The sequence below is a fragment of the Condylura cristata genome, unplaced genomic scaffold (genome assembly GCF_000260355.1).
Source record: "Condylura cristata isolate star-nosed mole 26May11 unplaced genomic scaffold, ConCri1.0 scaffold00001, whole genome shotgun sequence".
In the NCBI taxonomy this organism is placed as follows: domain Eukaryota; kingdom Metazoa; phylum Chordata; class Mammalia; order Eulipotyphla; family Talpidae; genus Condylura; species Condylura cristata.
In genome coordinates this window covers 56,725,626-56,745,394 of record NW_004567102.1, presented here as the reverse complement: position 1 = coordinate 56,745,394, position 19,769 = coordinate 56,725,626, and the positions used below count along the sequence as shown (strand labels likewise).

General features: G+C 37.0%; 1 protein-coding gene across 2 annotated transcripts in view; it reads right to left on the bottom strand.

Moving 5' to 3' along the window:
• Positions 1-2,322: 2,322 nt before the first annotated feature.
• The window catches only part of DSE (dermatan sulfate epimerase), a 137,035-nt gene continuing 119,588 nt past the window's right edge, over positions 2,323-19,769 (bottom strand). For both annotated transcript variants that reach the window (XM_012722196.1, XM_004673789.2), the window contains exons 4-7: positions 13,665-13,918; positions 10,657-10,896; positions 7,504-7,711; positions 2,323-4,941 (exon numbers count right to left, since the gene is read on the bottom strand). In XM_012722196.1, the coding sequence (XP_012577650.1) occupies positions 3,177-4,941; positions 7,504-7,711; positions 10,657-10,896; positions 13,665-13,918 (2,467 nt within the window). In that variant the 3' untranslated portion in view covers positions 2,323-3,176. The remainder of the gene's footprint in view (positions 4,942-7,503; positions 7,712-10,656; positions 10,897-13,664; positions 13,919-19,769) is intronic.

Genomic DNA, 19,769 nt, shown 5'->3' with positions numbered 1-19,769 from the left:
ACAGCAAAAATTAGAAGATCATGGAGTCACTCCTGCAACCTATAATCGTTGGCAAAGTGAACAATCAAAGGACTAATTTTTTCTTCCAGACATGGAGAGGCAAAATATTTATTCACTATATGTCATTTTTCAGGAATCTGGAGGATACATTCCACCCAACGGGCATCAAAAGAGAAAAAGTAAAACACAGATTCAGAAAACGGAACTTACCCAGAGAAAAGCCTACAGAACAGTCAGAATGGAGACAGGAGTGAGGACAACCAATATGCAGTAGTTCAGGTGGTGAGAGGAAAGGAGGGTGGGTCCCAAGAACAACAACAAAAACCCACCAAAAGTAAAACAACTGCCAGATTACACAGCTGTGATTGAATACAGACTGAGGAGATACACAATTAAATTGAGCAATTTGAAGATAAATGGGATGGCTTGACAACTAAGCAAATAAAAAAAAAATGAAGTAATCATTAACCCTGGGGGAACCAAAGTTGTACATGAAAGGAAGTAAAATAGTATGACTAATTGGTAAGTGATGTTTACATTAAAACATAAATACCGAATATTGACCTTGACAGAATTATGGTAACTGTTTAAAGACTGGGAGTAAATAAAACAGTTTTGAAGAGAGATGAGAGAGCTAAATAGTCTTCATAGGTAGGGAGTTGTAGACCTTATCATAAACAAGGGCAAGGATGTGACAGCTAAGATAATCAGCTGCTAACCACTCTGGAAGGCACAAACCAAGAGTGAGGATATCATGTCCATTGAGAATAATGCTGCAATACACATAAATAGCTTCAAAGTCCTTTTTTCCTTTGGTTATATGTACCCGTAAGTAGAACTGATGGGTCATATGGTAGATCCCTCCAAGTTGTTTTCCATAGAAGATCAATTTACATTTTCCACCAACGGTGTGTAAGGAGGTTCCCTTTTCATCACAGACTCACTAGAACCTGTGGTGTCTTATCTTCTTGATGATGCCATTCTGAAAATCTGTATGTCATCAACAGATGAATGGTTAAAAAGATGGGGTATATATATATACACAAGGGAAGATTACTCAGTCATGAGAAAAGAGAATATACTGCCATTTGAGATAAGATGGTTGGTCCTTGAGTACATCAGATAAAGAAAATAATATATCATAGTACTAATAAGTGAAATCTTGCATGAAATAAATACAAACTTTGAAAGAGAGAAAAAATCTATCCATTCATTTTGATTTAAAGATTCATATTTTTAAAAATTACTTAAAAATAAGCTAATATATTAGGTTGGATCTTACTATTGTGACTAATTTATGGTTTCACCCTACTAAGACACCTGAGCAAACAAATGAGCCAAAGAAGGCTGGATTTGGCAGTCACTTGCCCTTTTTATCTCTATTAGAATATAAGCCATGGTTTTGGCATCTGAGATCTTCGATAGGCTCAAAGAGCAATTTTCCCTTTTGTTCATTTAAGACAATTCATCCTTTTGAATGAGAAAGAGTAGAAGAGAGGAATGTCAAACAAGGTTAAGTAAAGGGAGAATCTGTCACATAAAGCAAGTTTAAATTCCAGCAACAGCATTCATGCAGGACAGACGGAAGCATTATTCTCTTGAAAACATTTTTCTTTTAAACAGTATGTAATGACATCCTCCCTAGAGATGTTTTCCCTGAAAAAAAAAAAAAAAAAGAACTTCAGAACTCATTTTTTTAGATTCCCAGTATAATGAGTGAAGCATGGCTAAAAATTAAACCTCTTGTTTTCTTTATGTTAGAGGATTCAAAATTAGAACTGCAAAAAGGTGCTCATAGAACTTCTCTGTGTTTTGTTCTCAGTTACATACTGGGACATGTATGAACAAAAGGACAAGATGAAAAAATTAATTCAGATCTACCCATCAGTGAAGGTGTCCTTTACCATGAAATCTGAGCCAAACATTTTTTTGTTTTCAAGAAATATGTAAGAGTCAAATGTGTTGAATGTAAGACAATTTGCTCTTAATTTCCTTTTAAGTGTATCATTTGCTTGTGCTGAAGTATAGACTAAGAAAAATTTCCAGTATTTTTGGTAGCTATTAACTCCTGAGAACTTGAATGGATATAGCTGAAAATTTTAAGTCTTAACTTTGGTGTTATTTAAATATCAAGAGTTGGCTTTTGTTAAAATATACTTAAATAGTCAAAAGGTAAATAAGGGAAAGCAGTAAAAAGGTAAATAAACAGCATTTAAGGCACTAATTTATAAATTTAATGAACACATGGCTAAACAAACATTTCTCTTCAAAAATTTTAAATTATATCCATGTTGAATGTAATGAACCAAAGACACTACAGAGAAATAAAAATTATGATGTTTATTTAGCAAAATAAACTTGAAAAGTTTTATATTAAAAAAAGTAAGAATTATATCCAAACTTAAACACCCCCCATCTTCTTTGGTATTGAAATCAGGGTTTGGAATATAAAATATTTTATTTTGATGTATAATCATTAGGTTTACAACTTTCCACATAAGGCATGAAAAATTAAGTTACCGGTAACTATCTTATTTATTGAAAAACCAATAGATGTGCAGAGACCAACATCATCAAGAGAATATTCATTTACAGATGTTTTCAACTGAAAATATATCTAACATTTTTAATGATCTTCCACTATCATTTTACCATGTTACCTGAATAGCAATCCAATAAGCAAATCCCACTAATACCTGATTCCGAGGAATCTGAAGGACTTAGTAACACTTCTTTTTCAACATGACCAAACAATTAAGAATTTTCGGTATTTCTTGGAATTGTGTGTTTCAGTTTTTTCCTTAAGATAGTATCTGGAAATTGCTAATAATATTAAATTAATAAAACCCACTTCTACATATTTTTTGTTTCTTTTAAGGAAAAATATTACTTAACAGATTCTGTGTTTCTTCTAAAAGTATTGTTATAGGAACTGCTAAATCAGCCACATCAAACACCTTCAGAAACATCATGCAACACCAAGCTTTCTCTTATTCCTCTGATAAATTCTTTCCTAGTTCAGTTCTGGTTTCTACATGTCCCTATATTGTTGCGTGAAAACCCCTTCCATTTAATTAAAAAAAAAAAAAACCCAGTAGCAAACTAGGGCAACGAATTTTCTTTTTTTGGTATAGACTCTTGTGACCACAATGATGAAGCAATTTATAGCTTCAGTGTTAACACTGTGACTGGGAACAGGACGAGTACAACCATAATAAAATAAAGCTGTCTATTAAGAGGACTGCATAAAGACACCTTTGACCATGTAGGCTCTGAGCCCTATGGAAATAAGTCAGATGCACTGCCAACATGACAAAGAAAATAGCGATGTTCAGAATCAGGAACAGTCTGGTATAGGAGGCAGATAGTGATGGGGCTTGGCTGTGAGTGGTTGTCCCCATCCGCCCCTGCCTAAACCGGCTTTTCATCAAGCCATTTTTGTGTTTCTCATATGTTACATCTGCAAAATCTAAAAGGTCTTTCATTTCTTCATCTTCATCAATGGGCTGTTCTTTCTGTGCCAAAATCTGAGCTTTCTGCCGAATCTTTTTTTCATTGACTTCAATCTGTGCAAAAATGTCAGGGACTGCATCCACGAATTTATAGCGTTTACCTGCCCTTCGGTTTTTCTTTGACTTGCTTTGCTGCTGCTGCTGCTGCTGTTGCTGTGATATGGCAAAAATCCTGTCAATGGCCTCCTCCGTCTGTCTCTTATCTGAGAATCTCAGCAGGCGCTCAGCAGTCTTCCTAAAGCTAGCTGTGTTGCGGACTCGGGACAGGATCTGCTTCTCCAGCAGCTGGAAAACTGGCTTAAAATGCTGCAGGTTCTGTTCCACAATTGCAGCATAGTCCTTCACTTCAGTGACAATGGTGCTCCTGATGCCTGAACTCCGGTCAAACAGAATTTTCTGACGATCTGCAATGACCTGGGCAAAGGCAGACTGTCCTGTGGTCTCACTTGTCCATAGGTAAGTGGCGTAGGCATGTTCACTGGTGGCTATGAACACATCCAGCTGTTGGGAATCCCCGTGAATGCTGAAGCTTTGAACATCTACTGATGGCCCTATAAAGAGGTAAGCTGCCCTGGTGATAGGGCTTCGGAGGTGCATGGTGACATTCACATAATTTGTGCCGTTGTAGGGATAGCCCCGAGGATATGTGACTGAAGCAAAGGTTGCCTTCTCACTGTAGCCAGTATCATCCATCCAATACATTTTATACAGACCATCTCGTTGTCTGATGAAAGCTCCGTGGACCCCATCTACCACGGTCTCCTCAAAAGGAACATCCACATTGTGAAAGAAGCTTGCTGCTGTCTCCAAGGGGCTGTCTTCTCCCAGGTGGAGCTGATCCACAAGGAGGAGAAGCTGTGGATGTAGGAGGATCAGATTCCTTTGCACATTCTTCAGCTTGAGCTCAGGGTTATATGCTCCCACACCTTCTCCTCGGATGAAAACCACCCCATTTTTCTCCACTGCTGCAACTACTCTCCCTTGACAGTTAGCGGCCAGGTCATGCTTATATTTAGACCATTTTGATGAACAATCTTCTGTGACCTGACCCTCCCAGGGAGAAAAACAGCTCTTTGACACAGCTGGGGAAAACATCAAAACGTTGTTAAAGAAGGTATACTTTGGCCCATAGAGAGCTTCAGTAATAAAAGGTACACCATTGGGTGCAAACGTAAATGAATTTTGATCAGGATGCTCATGTCCAGCATTAAAATTTCTCCATCCCTTAATCCAATCTTTGTATTTGTTTCTGTGGACAATGTCATATATTGCACGTCCCCCAAGTTTTCCTGACTTAAAAGAAAGGAAAGATCTATTGATTTCTGCAGGCAGTGCACTTCCATAGGTCACAACACCCCAGTCTTCAAAATAATGCAATGTAGGGGTGCCAAAGTCTGGAGGAGGTACAGATTTCAAGCTGGCATCATACCTGAAAAAATTAATTTATAAAAGTTAAGAGGTTTTCTAATGGAGTGAAAATAACAGTAAAATTGTGATGTCACATGAAACTACAAAATAATATGTTTGCCCAGAGAAGTGACAGTGTGGATTGTTTTAAGGACATTTCTGAAGTCACTCATGAATGATCAACATGCAGGAGGGGCACACCCGAGGGGAAGTAGAGAGGAGGACATGCTTACACCTTGAGGTCTTTGGGCTTGAGCCCGAAATGACTGCTGCCGCTAATTCCTTCATGCGCCTTCTTCACTTACTGTTTTCAGTACTTCGACACATGACTAGGGCTCAGAGAATTAATAAGCACTTCATCTACACATCCAGGTGAGGGACTCCTGTTCTAGAGAAGCCCATGTTAGGACCTGGATTCTAACAGCCAAGATGTAATGAAGGACACTGGTCTGTAATACCAGATATTACTGAAGTTATGACTGACAACTTCTTAACCTCTCAAAGTATAATTAAAATAGAAATTCTCATTTTAGATAATACTTACTGTCAATACTATATCTAAGAATACAAATGGACGAAATTCAGGTAACAATCTAATACTGGAGATATTATAGTTGTGGCTACTACAGCTTAGCCCAGATCTAAACATGTCATTCTATTTAAATTTGTAGTGGATGCCATGTACTTTGGACAACAGTGATTTTTCATTTTTTTTAAGATTTATTTATTTATGCATACATACCTGGGGTGCAGGGGCAGTGAGAGGATTCACCAGAGGCAAGAGTGGGGAGCAGAACAGGCAGATTGATGAAGTACACTGCTGAGGGGAGCAGCAGGCAGGTCAGGAGAGGTCTGCTGTGCCATGTGGTCACCTCCGAGGCTGGGGATCGAACTCACACTGAAGTGGCTGTGGCCAGCTTGCAGTGCTGCATCTTAACCCTTTGTGCCACCAGGGAGGGCCTGACTTTTCATTTTTATGTATGTATTATGTTTTTAATCAAAGGAATACAATAATTCATTTTAAACTTACACAGTAATTTAAAATTCTTTTTGAGTCAGAAAGGTAACAAAAATAATAATGACTGTTTTTGATTATTTGGGATAACAGCCTGGACAGGTTTGTGTAATTTCCTGCACATGGGAAGAAAGGCAGACCCATGTTGCTAGCACGTGGATACGTTTTCAAAAATGAATCGCCTATGGTACAGTTAATCCCACTGGTTTTTATTTTGGCTGTTTCATATGTTTCTAAAGTCTTAGTTTCAGGATATTAGAAATTGGGTTTCAATTTAAATCTAGTATCATGTTGGCTTAATTACTGTGATTTAACAAGTCCAAATACTAGTTGAACTGGTCAACCATTTCTGCTTTTACTCAGCTTGTATATTTCTATAAACACAGATTTTTGAACCAAATTAGATACAGAACTTTATAGAACTCTCTTGGTTGTTTACTTATGAGTAAGAAAAAAACACTATTAAATAATTACTTCAAATACCAAAAGTTTCAAGAATGGTAGCATATTAACAAACTTAGTTCATCTGTGAAATTGTTTTTAAAATACTGGGTAGGACCCTCCCTGTTGGCACAACAGGGAGTGCAGCACTATGAAGCTCTCCACAGCCACTGCAGCATGAGTTCTATCCCAGGCCAGGGAAGTGATCCACATGGTGTGGCAAACCCCTCTTGTCTCACCCCTGCTCCCCTCAGCAAAGTATTTCACTCGATATCTCTGTTCTGCTCTCCAGTCTGCCTCTGGTGAATCCTTTGACCACCACACCGCTGGCCTGTACCCCAGTTCTTGTATGCATAAATAAGTAAATTTTTTAAAAATAAATAAAATGGTGGGTAAACTATAGGCAGTTATCACCTTACTAATGTTGTTTACCTCTTAATTGTCTACATTTGAAAAAAATAATGAAGCGAAGCAATCAAACCAGAGAATCTTATTTTTGGAACTGAATGCAAATTTCAATAGCTTGAAAAGACATCAGGGATTAATGATTAACTAACTCCCTATAATTTTTATTTTAATTTATTGGATGCCAACAATTATTTGGCAGTGCTTTAAAAAGGAAATGTTGGCTTCTCCTTCTGAATTTCAAAGACTAAGGTCAAAAAAAAAAAAAAGTTCTTTTATTATCAAAGTGAAACTGTCAAATACTTTCAAACACTTAGTTTTGAAAATTTAGTATGAATTTTGCTATTAGATCATAATGCTCTATTTACCAAAACAAACTGTGACTACATTTATTTATTGACATGATTATCAGAATAACTCAACCTACATATTGTAGTTTCCTCTTTATGCTTTAAAAACTGATACAAAATATTCAAATCTATGAAATCACAGCAGTCTAGAAGGTCTCTACTACAAGAAAATTAAAAAAAATGCTATAATGAGATCTTAAATATATAGAAGTGTTTTAGCATTGTGATATGCATTGAATGGAAGCCATAAATACTTAAGAGGCATGGAAAAGGGTATAAAGGGTGCTTTAGTTCTCTCTTTAAATGCAAAAGACTAACAGACTGTATGTATCCCTGTGTAGGATTCCTCGACAGCCAGCTCCATGTGTCATACCAGAGAAATTCTGTATGAAGAGTACTCCAGCGCTGCCCTTTGGATGGTGTCCCTGGACCTTCCATCACACGGTTCCTTCTGATTTGGTCAGCCAGCCAGTTGCCACTGCCGTTACGCATGACAAATTTATCCAGGAACACTAATTGGCTTTCTGGACCATAAAACCAGTTGTAATTTGAGTCTGCAATAGCCACAGTTCTTTGAAATCCTAAGGAAGAATTAAAACAAGTTTTAAACTGTATAGCTCTATAAAAGATTAAACAATTATTTTCAACCCTGGTTGCAAATTAGAATATGTTGTGTATCTTAGAGAAAAATAACGAACAAATCCACTATGCCTATGCTACACTCCAAGCCAGTTAACCAAAATCCCTAGCAAGGTATTCCACAGATGGTGCAAGTTTTTTTTTTTAATGTGGCAATTTGTCACTTGTAATGGAAATGCCACAACTGTAACACCTACATGTCGTGCTTACCTTGTTTACTTTCCATGGTTTCTACTCTCTACACAGTTGTAACAGCAGAGATACCTGGGCTGTCCTCCAGGGCAGGGTGAGCTCCTGAACATGGATGCACACCAGTTCTTACACCAACTCATCTCATATCCTAGGCTAACAGAACAGCACAGAGTGCTTCTCTTTGACATCTAATAAATGGAAGTTCTAAGGTTTAAGGGCAAAAGTGAGTTTCTCTAGGAAGAAAGCTTAACAATTCCCATATAGGATCCTGTCAGTATGCACTGCTGCATATTAACTAAGAAAGAAAAGGTAAAGATCACGCCAGAATATGTCAGAAAAACAAAAGCAGGAAAGATTGGATATGTTCCAGGCATTCTTGAAAAAAGGAATGGAAGAAAACTTCAGGTCAGACAGGAATAACTATTGCTAGCATAGCACTTGCAGAAAGAAGAGAAATGCTGACAATAGACTAACTTAAATAATCCCTTCTAAAGTGCTTTCATGACCCCATATTTACATAATTTACAGCTAATATTTTTGTCTCTATCAGCTTAGAACATGCTCTTTCAAGTAAATCTTTTACAAAATGTGATATTCTGAATCTTCTATTAGGCTATGAGTACCTTGAAAGCAGATGATACATTTTATTACTCTCTGAATCCCTGACCTAATATAATGGCAAGCGCACAGATGTTCAATAAAGGTTTTGAAATTAATTACACTAATTTATAAATCCTCCTCTTAAAGGTGCTCTTAAATGTCTTCAAGCTTAACAGGCCACGACATACACAGCTCACATGAGACACGGCTTGCTAGACAAGGCTGGCTATTAGACTGCAGATCAAATTACTAAGCACTGAGGCCTCTAAAGGCCACATGCTTCACATGACCACTATTTACCAAGATAAACTACACAAATATACTTCTGCTTGTCTATGTAAAAAAAAAAAACCAAAAAAAACCATGGTTTCGAATATAAGTCTAATCTAAATCTTTTTTTTTTAAAAAGATTAATTTATATATGCATAAAGAACTGGGGTACAGGCCAGAGATGCAGGAGTGGTGAGAGGATTCACCAGGGACAGAGTGGGGAGCAGAACAGGCAGATCAACTAAGTACACTGCTGAGGGGAGCAACGAGTGGGTCAGGAGAGGTCTGCCGAACCATGGGGGTCACATCTGGGGCGGGGAACAAACTCATGGTGAAGTGGCTTTAAGCTTCTTAGTGCTGTGCTTTAACCCACTGCACCACTAGGAAGGGCCTAATCTAAATCCTAATCCTTCCCTCTGCAGTATATTTGATAACGAAAACAATGATGGAGAGTAAATCCAACTAATGGGCCCAAAACAACTGGATTCTTTACTGTAGAACTAGAATCATCTAAACATTGCATTTAACTGGGGAGGGGCAGAGGGCAGTCTTAATCCAGTTTATAGAAATAATAAGATTTGTTACAAGGTTCTCTTAAAAATGATTAAGTTTGGCCCTCCCTGGTGGCGCAGCGGGTTAAAGCACTGCACTGAGAAGCTAAAGCCACTTCTGCATCAGTTCAATTCCTGCCTGCCCCGGAGGTGACCACATGGCGTGGCAGACCTCTCCTGACCTGCCTGCTGCTCCCCTCAGTAGTTTACTTGTCGAACTGCATGTTCTGCTCCACACTCTGTCTCTGGTGAATCCTCTCACCCTCCGCATCTCTGGCCTGTACCCTAGTTCTGTATGAATAAATAAATAAATCTTTAAAAAAAATTAAGTTCTTGTGACTAAAAAAAAGGTGAAATGTTGCTGTGACAACGGGGCAGAACTTGAAGGGATTATGCTAGTTGAAATAAGTGAGGAGAAAGACAAGTATCAGATGACTTCATTTATCTATGGAAGATAAAAACACAAAGCAAATAAACAGACAAAACAAAACTAAAAGAACCCCTTGGATTCTGACAACAGAACTGTGGTTATCAGAGGGGAAGGCTCAGGATTGGGAGCAAGAGGTCTATGCCAAGAGGTCCAAGAAACTGGTGGAAGGTTACTTGAACTTTTGGTAGTAGATGTGGTGTGATGTCATACATTTGAAGAAGTGTGAAGGTGACTCCTAAGATATACACAGTAGTGCACAACAATGTTACCTCAATTATATAGAAAATCAAAAAGTTACAGGTCAAAAGAATCAGAAGCTTTGTAGCTATTTATGTCTTACATAGTTGCTTTGATTTATAATATTCACTTCAATAATTGTTTTAAAATATTAAAGTTCCAACTTAAGTATTACAATTGTAATCTTTCATTTTAAATCATATCTGAATAGTGTGGAAGAAAAAACTGAAAGCTAAGGAAAAATAATTCTGATCAGAAATTGCACATAAAGGAAAATAAACATGTAATTATATATATTCTGCTTCAATTGATGTAAATGAGTTTTACAAGTGCCAACTTTTACATATACAAAAACACGACTACATGGAAGTTAAAAATTATATTTGATTTGTTATATACTTCAAGTTCTGCAATATCTAAATCTTAAATTCTCACCTTAGCATTCAAAATGTTCTGGCAATTTACAGCTCTCAAATTGAATTCTTCTTTGATATTTAAAAAATCCTTTAGTCTAAGTATAACATAAACCCCAGATTTCTAAACCTTTTTCATCCTCATCATCATAATTATAATGGTACGTTTTCCTACTTCCAATTATTCACGATACCTGGCAGGACAGTCCTATACATAAATGCAAAGTGTTGCTTAAGCCAGGGATGGCCAAAGTGGTTGATGTCAAAGTGCCTCTGGACGAGAAACATGTACTGGAAGAGAGATCGAGTGGTATAGCTGCCATATGCAACTCCTTCGTAGAGGGAACCATCTGTCACCTCTCGAAGCAAGACCAGAGACTTCTCCATGATGGTCAGGACTTGCTTGGTCCATAAGTAGGCTTCTTGAAGATACCCTGAAGGATGAAAACAATGACTAAGACTATAACAAAGCAGAAACAAACAGTGGCAAAGCAGACTCCTCTGAGATATCTGACTAGTTTTTATTACAAATTTTGTTTCATAAAACATTCATTTATTGACATTATAAATAAAATCCTGCTAATCCAGGTTTTGAGGGACCCTGAATATAGACCCTTCATTAATGAAGTAAAAACAAACCTGTAAGGAAGCACCAGTTATTTTATAAGCCTATATAAACTTCAACTGCATCATTTATGATTGCAAATTGCACATAACTTTGCAAGAAGATCTGTATAGAGATGTTTCTTTAATTTCCCTAATAACATCCTATTTAAAAAATGGTGATGTTTATATCTTTACAAAACTTTCATTGATGTTTTTTGGGTGTGTAATAAGCTGCAAATACAAAAGGGTAAACGGCTTTCACATTGTTGTGAATAAAATTCAATTTTCATCGTGTATGAACTTTTAGATTCCACAGAACTAAAGAGGCAGCTTAATAGGGTGAAAGGACTGGAGTGGCACCCTAAGGGCAAGAATCTCAGCCCAAAGTCCAGAATCTGCATAATGTGAGCTACAGGTTTTTGTTTAAGCACGTAAATCTGGCATATTTTTCAGTCTTCCCAGTTGAAAATTAAAGTTCTATTTTTTTTTTAAATAAAATCCTTTCAATTCAGAAGTACTAGCTTTCTATTATTCTTGTGAGGCTAGCATTTCGGCAGTAACAACTCCTCATGTTTCTGTAACATTTAATAATTTACACAGCAATGAACATAATCTTACTTAATCCTTTTAACAACTCAATTACACATTATTACTCCAACATTACAGAAAGGTTAACTTGTTCAGGACCTCTGGCACATGACTGAAAATGAATTAACTTTGATCTGAATCTCTGAATCTGAACTTTTAAAGTCTGTTTTGTTTACTTATATTTAAAACACACCTAGGACAAATTTAGGTTCACTGCTCCTCATGTTGGGTGGGATGTTGAACTTGACTCCCACAGATTTGTGTTTGATGATCTGTGCTTACCATGTTACCATGGCTACAAGGGGTCTGGGAGTAAGGGAAAGGGTGAGGGAGTGGGGCTGAGAGACTCAGGTCCATCAGCGCCCAGCCTAAACCCCAGGTCCCAATTTAACCAAAGAGCAGGCTCTCTTCTCATCGAGTAGCACTGTCCTCAAGCTGGGCTGAGCAGAGGGGACTACTAACTGTCCCCTGATACTGTCTCCTATCCATCTCCATATCTGACATACCAGTTTTTTAGAGTTTTCAGTTTCCATTATACAATCATGAGAGTTAAAGATTTCAGTCATTTTCATTTTTGTATCCCTCATCACCAACCAGATACCAATATGATGGAGCTTAGACCCAGGGCTGCTACTCATTGTTCCCTAGATTTCTCACATTATCTGATTTTTCCTTATTCCCCCCCACAACAACTCTTTTCAGGAGAAATAAGACGTCTACCGACGTACTCTGTAACTTCAGCTTTGTCAATGTGAGGTACCAGGCTTTGCCTGATACTCTGCCTTTTATTTTCCAACATCCATACACCCTGTCTAGCATGCTCTTCATTGTTTTCACTTAGTCAAATGCTACCAATCCTTCAAAGTTCCATGATCTGCTCAGATTCACCTAAAGAGTACTGCTCTCTGAATTCAAATTTACTACATTTGATAGTTAACCATAAATTCATAAGTGTCTCTTATTTCATTCCCTGGTGCTACTGTTAAGTATTGTGAAATCACTTACACTTTTACATCTGTCTTCTTTATAATTGATTTGTAAACTATTTACATGTGATCCTCTGGTCTCTGGGCACCTGCCCTTAGAAAGGCTTACCAAAACAGAAAATTCTAATTCTTTCACTCTTGAGATTTTATGTGAGTCCAATGCGAGCCACATGCACTCTTTAAATGCACCTGTTAGTATCTACCAAGTGGGTCTGGAGAACATGGAGTTACTGAAGCAGCCTGGCCAACGTAGCTTCTGAAGCCACAGTGAATGTGCCAAGAAAGCGGCATGGGATAAGTCTGCTTCGTAAGGACGAGAGGGCTCACACCTTCTTTTGTTTGTGTGCACTGCATGGAGCCCAAGAAGACTATGGCCCAGAGCAACTCATAACTTTAAAAAGAAAATAAATGCAGTGAAAACTCCTGCAAAAGAAGATACCAGCTTTTGATACATTCTGAACCAGCATTTTAGGTGCCTGCTTATTATCAGTAACAATTTTATCTACTCAAAGAATGAAGACAAGCTCTGTTTCTTCTGTTACAGACTAAAATTTTAAGAACTAAAACTCTACTAGAGTAAACCCAAAATCTCCAGGTTAAAATCTAGCTCACTCCATGGTTCTTTCTGCCATCTCACAGCCCCTAAGGTTTCTAAATAGTTTGAGGGTGGGTTTTCATATGGTTTGCATTCTAATTTTTTAAATGTTTTAGTTTTGTGAGAGTAGAGGGCAAAGGGAGCTAGGATGAACATTCATCCTCTTAAGTAAGTGTTCCTTAAATACCATAAATTAAATTTCTGTTTAGTTTATAACAACTAAAAGCCTTAAGAAAATAACTTGCAAATTAACATAACTAGCAGAAGAGGAAAGAGATGTCTCTCAGTTCTCTAAGACGCCTTAGTATTATCTCAGGGGTTCAAGTATGCCCATGTAATAAGACTAGTTACAAACATTCTTTGCTCACAGCCTGGCAACTATGACTGATATCAGCTTGGGCATTCTTTCAGCAGTGTTCACATGTACCTTGATTCATTAGAACTAGGCTTCCTGTGAGCAAAGCCATGCAGTTAGTGGGCTGATGATTGTGCAGGTATTGAAATCCCCATCCTCTCCGGTATGAAGTTTCATACATATAGCCTGAGGCATTGGCAATCACTTCAAGAAACTTCTCCTGTTGTGTCTTGCTCAGGTAGTTGTATAAGAAGTCATAGGCAGTGGCAAATCCAACCAGAGAGTGAGCAAGAGGGACTTCATCCCAAGGAGCATCTTTCACCAACCTGTAAAGGGAAATAAACCACACACATGAGTATAACAACGTGCACAGCTTTCAGCACATTAAAAAAAAAAAAGCCTATTCCTTAGAACACAGTTGAAGATATAATCCAAGAGGTTTAATGACACAGAATCAACTTCCTCCCATATTAGGCACAGCACAAAGTTTGTCTAATGTGAAAATTAGAGTTAATTGTCTTCTCACTCCAGTTTCTGGCAGCAACAAGATGTTGATGGCTTTTACCTTTGACTTTTTAAACTCCTGATGAGAGGTAATAGAATCTATTCAGAGATTTAAAGCATATGGCCTGTAGTGGCAGGGTAAAATCTCTGTATGCCCATTTAACCAGTGCTTATTCTCCCCTTTTTTTTACCTGCATAAAAGATGCTCCATTCTATTCTTACAGCTGCATTGTTAACAGTCAAAAATGGATGTCCATCTTTTAGAAAAAGATTTATTTATTTATGCATACAAGAACTGGGGTATAGGCTAGAGATGCAGGGGGTGAGAGGACTCACCAGAGACAGAGTAGGGAGCAGAACAGGCAGATCCACGAAGTACACTGCTGAGGGGAGCAGTGGACAAGACAGGAGAGATCTGCCACGCCATGTGGGTCACCTCCCTGACCAGGTTTAAAACTCATGCATCAGTGGCTATGGATAGCTTCATAGTGCTGCATTTTAACCTCTTGTACCACCAGGCAGGCCCCTGGATGTCGCATCTTATACCCTCGTTTGGTCAAGGTGAAGTTACTAGGTTTATAGCTGATGATTCCTTAATCTTGCAGACCCACTTGGTAAATACCATGATGAGGAGAGGAAAACTGGTACAAGTGGGTAAGATGATTCTAACCTTATGTGTACATATCACTCTCACACAATGAACTGCAAGGCCTTTATGGTCCTCAATGTCTTTCAAAGACATTTAATAGATGATCTGTATTCAATTATTATTTTCTTGGACATCAAATTTCCGTTTTACTTGCTCTACTGTTCTGCAAGAATTTTATTAGTGTGAGGCCTGTATTAAACAGGAAGCTAAAATGGATCTTTCAAAATCACAGCTTTAGGGAGTTATCCAGAAAATCTTCCCTGTGTGTCCAGGACATATCTAAATAATCTCTAGTGGAGAAAACAAATGAAGAGAGTACTCTACTTGTGGGAGGTGGAAGAAAGCTCTCAAAATAGGAATCAAGCTAAAGTCTAATAAATCTCTGCCAGAAGCATCTTTGGGAAGTCTAGTGAAATCTTAGCCCCTTTCTCAATGTTTTTTAAATTCTTAAGCTATAAACCTAAGAATATAAGGAAATCTACTATTCTGAGATATAACTAAATATGTGTAAATATAAAATTTGGTAAGTGTGCCTTATTAAGGCACAATAAGATTTAGCAACAGAGATAGTAGCCACCATAATTTTTAAGTAGTAATGAGCATAAACAATATTTTGAGATGTTTATAATAATGAAATATGTAATGAAATATGATCTACCTGTAATATCTTTCTCTGACAAAATTATAGGTTCTGACAATAATAGCATAGTTGGTTATTTATATTAGATTTGGAAGAAAGGCTAAATTTTAGTTAGTTTGTGAAAACTAAGATGCAGTATTCCTTCCTTTCTGCCATACAAATCTCACAGACTCCACATTAATAATACTTAAAAAATTTTCTAAAGGCTATCTCTTCCAGACTGCATTGCTCCTTTAAGGGTTTATATTAAAGAAGTGATCTTAGTAAGGCCTTTCCTAGTCCTATCATCATTCCCCAACACACATATTTCCCCTTCCTCATGTTTTTATCCTCTTAACATACATGTGTACATGTCTATGTAAAGCCCTCCTCTTCTAGAATGTAAGATCTACAAGTTATATTCATTATTGGATCTCCAGTCCTACAACAGTGTCTGGCACACAGACTTTCAATATTTCTTTTGGAAAGGGAAAAAAAAAACAAGTAAATTTATAAAACTGATCACAGTATTGATAAGAATTATGTGATCATTATGAATTCAGGTGTGGGGAGGAGTAATAATTTCAGTTAGCTGTGCTGGTGACTTGGCTGGTGCTAAAATGACTACAGTTGATGAGATTCTTAGCCATTTGGTAGCAAAGCCAACTTCCCAGTCAACTTACCAGTATGTGTACTAGTTGCAAACAGACTGTTAATAGTGTGGATTAATACCTTACTTCTAGGAAAATAAAAATTCATGTAGCAAGCTCACTGCCAGGGAGTTAGGAACACTGTCTTTATGGACTCACAAGGACTAGTGAGCCAGGCACAGAATGCAAAGCATTCACTTCTCACCTTTGTGCCTTTGCACCATACAATGATGCTTCTAGAAGTGGCAACATACACAACTGACCACATTAAAGTTGACACCAATGAATTACTGCCATCTACCAGCCCTTAGCATGTCTGATTAGCCAGTACTTTTGTATTGATAACCAAACTTTTAAAAAAGGATTTATTTACTTATGCGTTCAAGAACTGGGGGATAGGCCAGAGGTGGGGGAGGTGAGAGGATTCACCAGAGACAGAGTAGGGAGCAGAACAGGAAGATCTACTGAAATAGACTGCTAAAAGGAACAGCAGGCAAGACAGGAGAGGTGTGCTGTGACATATGTGGATCAGCTCCCTGGCTGGGGATCGAACTCATGCAGCAGTGTCTTCATAGTGCTGCACTTTAACCCACTGCAACACTAGGGAGGCCTGATAATCAAACATTTAATGTAATTTTTGATCTTTAGGAAATATTCTTACGCAAATTTCCATGAAAAATTCCATGCTCCCTCACACAGTTGTTTATTCAAGCAGTTTCCAATTCGACAAAAATAGTAGCAATAATTCAAAAAAGGTTTATGGTACCTTCAGATTCACCACTATACCATTATGAAACGCGACACATAATAGTCATTTTCCTAAAAGGTTACCTAAGTCTTATACTAATACAATCTTAACACAGACATCATGAAAGAGAACATGTTTTACTGTTATGTAAACAAAAGGAACTTTGCCTAACTCATCAGTAGCAGCAAAGAAATTATCTATTGAAAGTGATCCTGACCAGTTTCTAAACTTACCTTACTGGGAAAGCTAATTAAGAGGGAGAAATCATTAAAAAAATAATATAGGTGTTAATTGAGAATGCACATCATCACTATTTCCAGCTTTGGATGGGACGGCAGACTAGGCCAACCACTATGGAAAACTGTTTAGTAGCTCAAATTACTAAAAACGGATCTGTCATATGGCCCAGCAATCCCACTCCTAGAATTTAAATGCCCCAAAACATATGACTGGATCAAAAAGATGTGATGGCTATGTCTATACCTTTAGATATCATGACCTATATAAATTTTGATATATATACACACACACAATGGAATATTACTCAGCAAACAAACAAGATAAACTTAGGCCATTTGCAGCAAAATGGATGGAGCTGGAAGGGATTATGCTCAGTGAAATAAGTCAGAAGGCAAACAAAATCAGATGGTTTCACTTATAGGAGGAACAGAGGGAAAGCATACAAGGGATCAGGAAAACAAAGACAAAACTAGCAGCAAACTATAAACTGGAAACATTCATCAGGGGAGAGGGAGGGGAAGGGATAAAACTGGGAGGGAAGAGACCAAGAGTCTGTGATGATGGTTTGCAGGTGTCTTGGTGGTGGTAATTTTATAAGGAAAACACCTGAGAGGAGAAATCAGACATCATATAAAAATGAAAAACTATGTAAATACATATAAAACAAAAATGGGGGAAAAATTTCTAGCTTTGGTTTCTTGAGACAATACTTGTGAAAGAATGTAGAATTCTTTAAGAATTTTGTGAGTTTTTCCCTTAACTTTTACAAATCTTATCCACAATATTAAAGCAATTTTTTATAGTTAATTGTTCCAAAGCATTTAAGATAGTTTTGAAACATTAATTCTTTTCCTTTTTGAACTCATACTAATCTATTTACATAATAATATTAAAATTATGTAATTACAGGTATTAGTAAAACTGGCATCAACTGGCTTGAGAACAAATACGACTTACTTAAGCACATAACTCTACTGGAGCAGAAATGACTGGACTTACCAAGAGAGTACCTATCATGTTAACATTCAGCATCTTGTAACCAGGTTATATGTGTAATAAAGAAAAATTAGTATCACTAGCAGGTCAGTTAAGAGGAAACTAGTTAGGAAAATCTTTACTGTATTTGTTATAATACATGTCCTCTCCTTAGAAATCTGCTCTTAGAGTAAGTTCTTTGGCCCCCTCGTATCTTTGAGACTCTGTTAGGGGTCCCACAGTAAAAGATACTTCGTAATAGTACCAAAATTATGTTATGTATTGATATTGCACTGATGGTGCAGAGTGATAAAACGTTAAAAATGCTGCACCTTAGCAAGAGTGTAGGCAGGGTACCTTGTATGATTTTGTACTGCCAGGTACTTTAAGTAAAAAAAAACATTCAATTTCACTTAAGAATATCCCTCCCTGGTGGTGCAGTGAGTTAAAGCACAGCACTAAGAAGCTAAAGCCTCTTCAGCATGAGTTCAATCCCCGCCGCGGAGGTGATCCCACATGGCACGGCAGACCTCTCCTGTCCTGTCGGCTGCTCCCCTCAGCAATGTACTTTGTCAGTCTGCCTGTTCTACTCCCCACTCTGTCTCTGGTGAATCCTCTCACCACACCTGCGCCTCTCTGGCCTGTACCCCAGTTCTATATGCATAAATAAATAAATCTTAAAAAAAAGAAAAGAATATCCCTAATATCCCTGGTAAAAGGTTAAAAATGGTTATTCTCTATAAAATTTTAAACTTTTGACTATATGCCCTTTTAAAAATATTTTGTATGATGCAACAGGAAGTACGTAAAAAAGCACAATGGGTATCTTAATATAACTATCACAAGTAAAATATATTGTGCTTTGAGTTGAGAGCTAACTAGTTGCTTTTTATTCAAGAAACATCTTTATTATGTGTAAGTGAATGAATGACATATTAGTATTATTTACATTTGGACTTATAAGTGCAAGATATTTTTGGAAATGGACAAAGAGACCTAAAAACTGAAAGTCTTTGTTATCAATGACAAAATTTGAGTTTTCAAACAGAAATAAGAATTTTGGAAAACTTGTATCTGCTACCATAAGCTTTAGATCTTACCAATAAAACTTTAGTGAATGAGATCAGTGAAAACAAACATGATTCATTTTTATATTACATAATTAAATATGTCAACATTTGGAAGACTGGGAATAACTCAGTGAACAAACATTTAAAATAAAAATGATATTACAAAACCATACATAAAAGATGTACTGAAAAGCAAAATAGACTTTTTAACCAAATAAAAGATGTAAGGAGTTAAACATGGTTTCAGATTCCCATAAAAGTAACTTTTGTGAAACCACCACTTAACAGGTTCTTGTACAGTATCAAAGAAAAATATTTGTAACTATATCAAGAGTCTTCAAATACTATTCAATCACATAGAGGTGTATAACTGGATTTCCTTCACATGCTTCCACCAACTCCCCTTTGCAACAAACAATATAGAAGTAGATCTGCAAGATTTGCAAAAAAGTAAAATAGAGAGGGCTCTTTCACACTAAAAACTTGTTTTCAAAAGTAGTTTTGTCCTAAAAATATAATTTTTAATTAGAATATTTATTTTTCAAATGATTTTTTAAAATTTCTCTTTTAAATTTTAATAAACACACACAAAGTTCTTTGATGTCCTCACTAATTTTAAAAAATATGAAAGAATTCTGAGGCCAAAAGTTTTAAAAACCACCTAGGAAACTTTCACAGGTGAATTTATGTAAAAGAGAATGATTAAGTCAGACAAATGAACT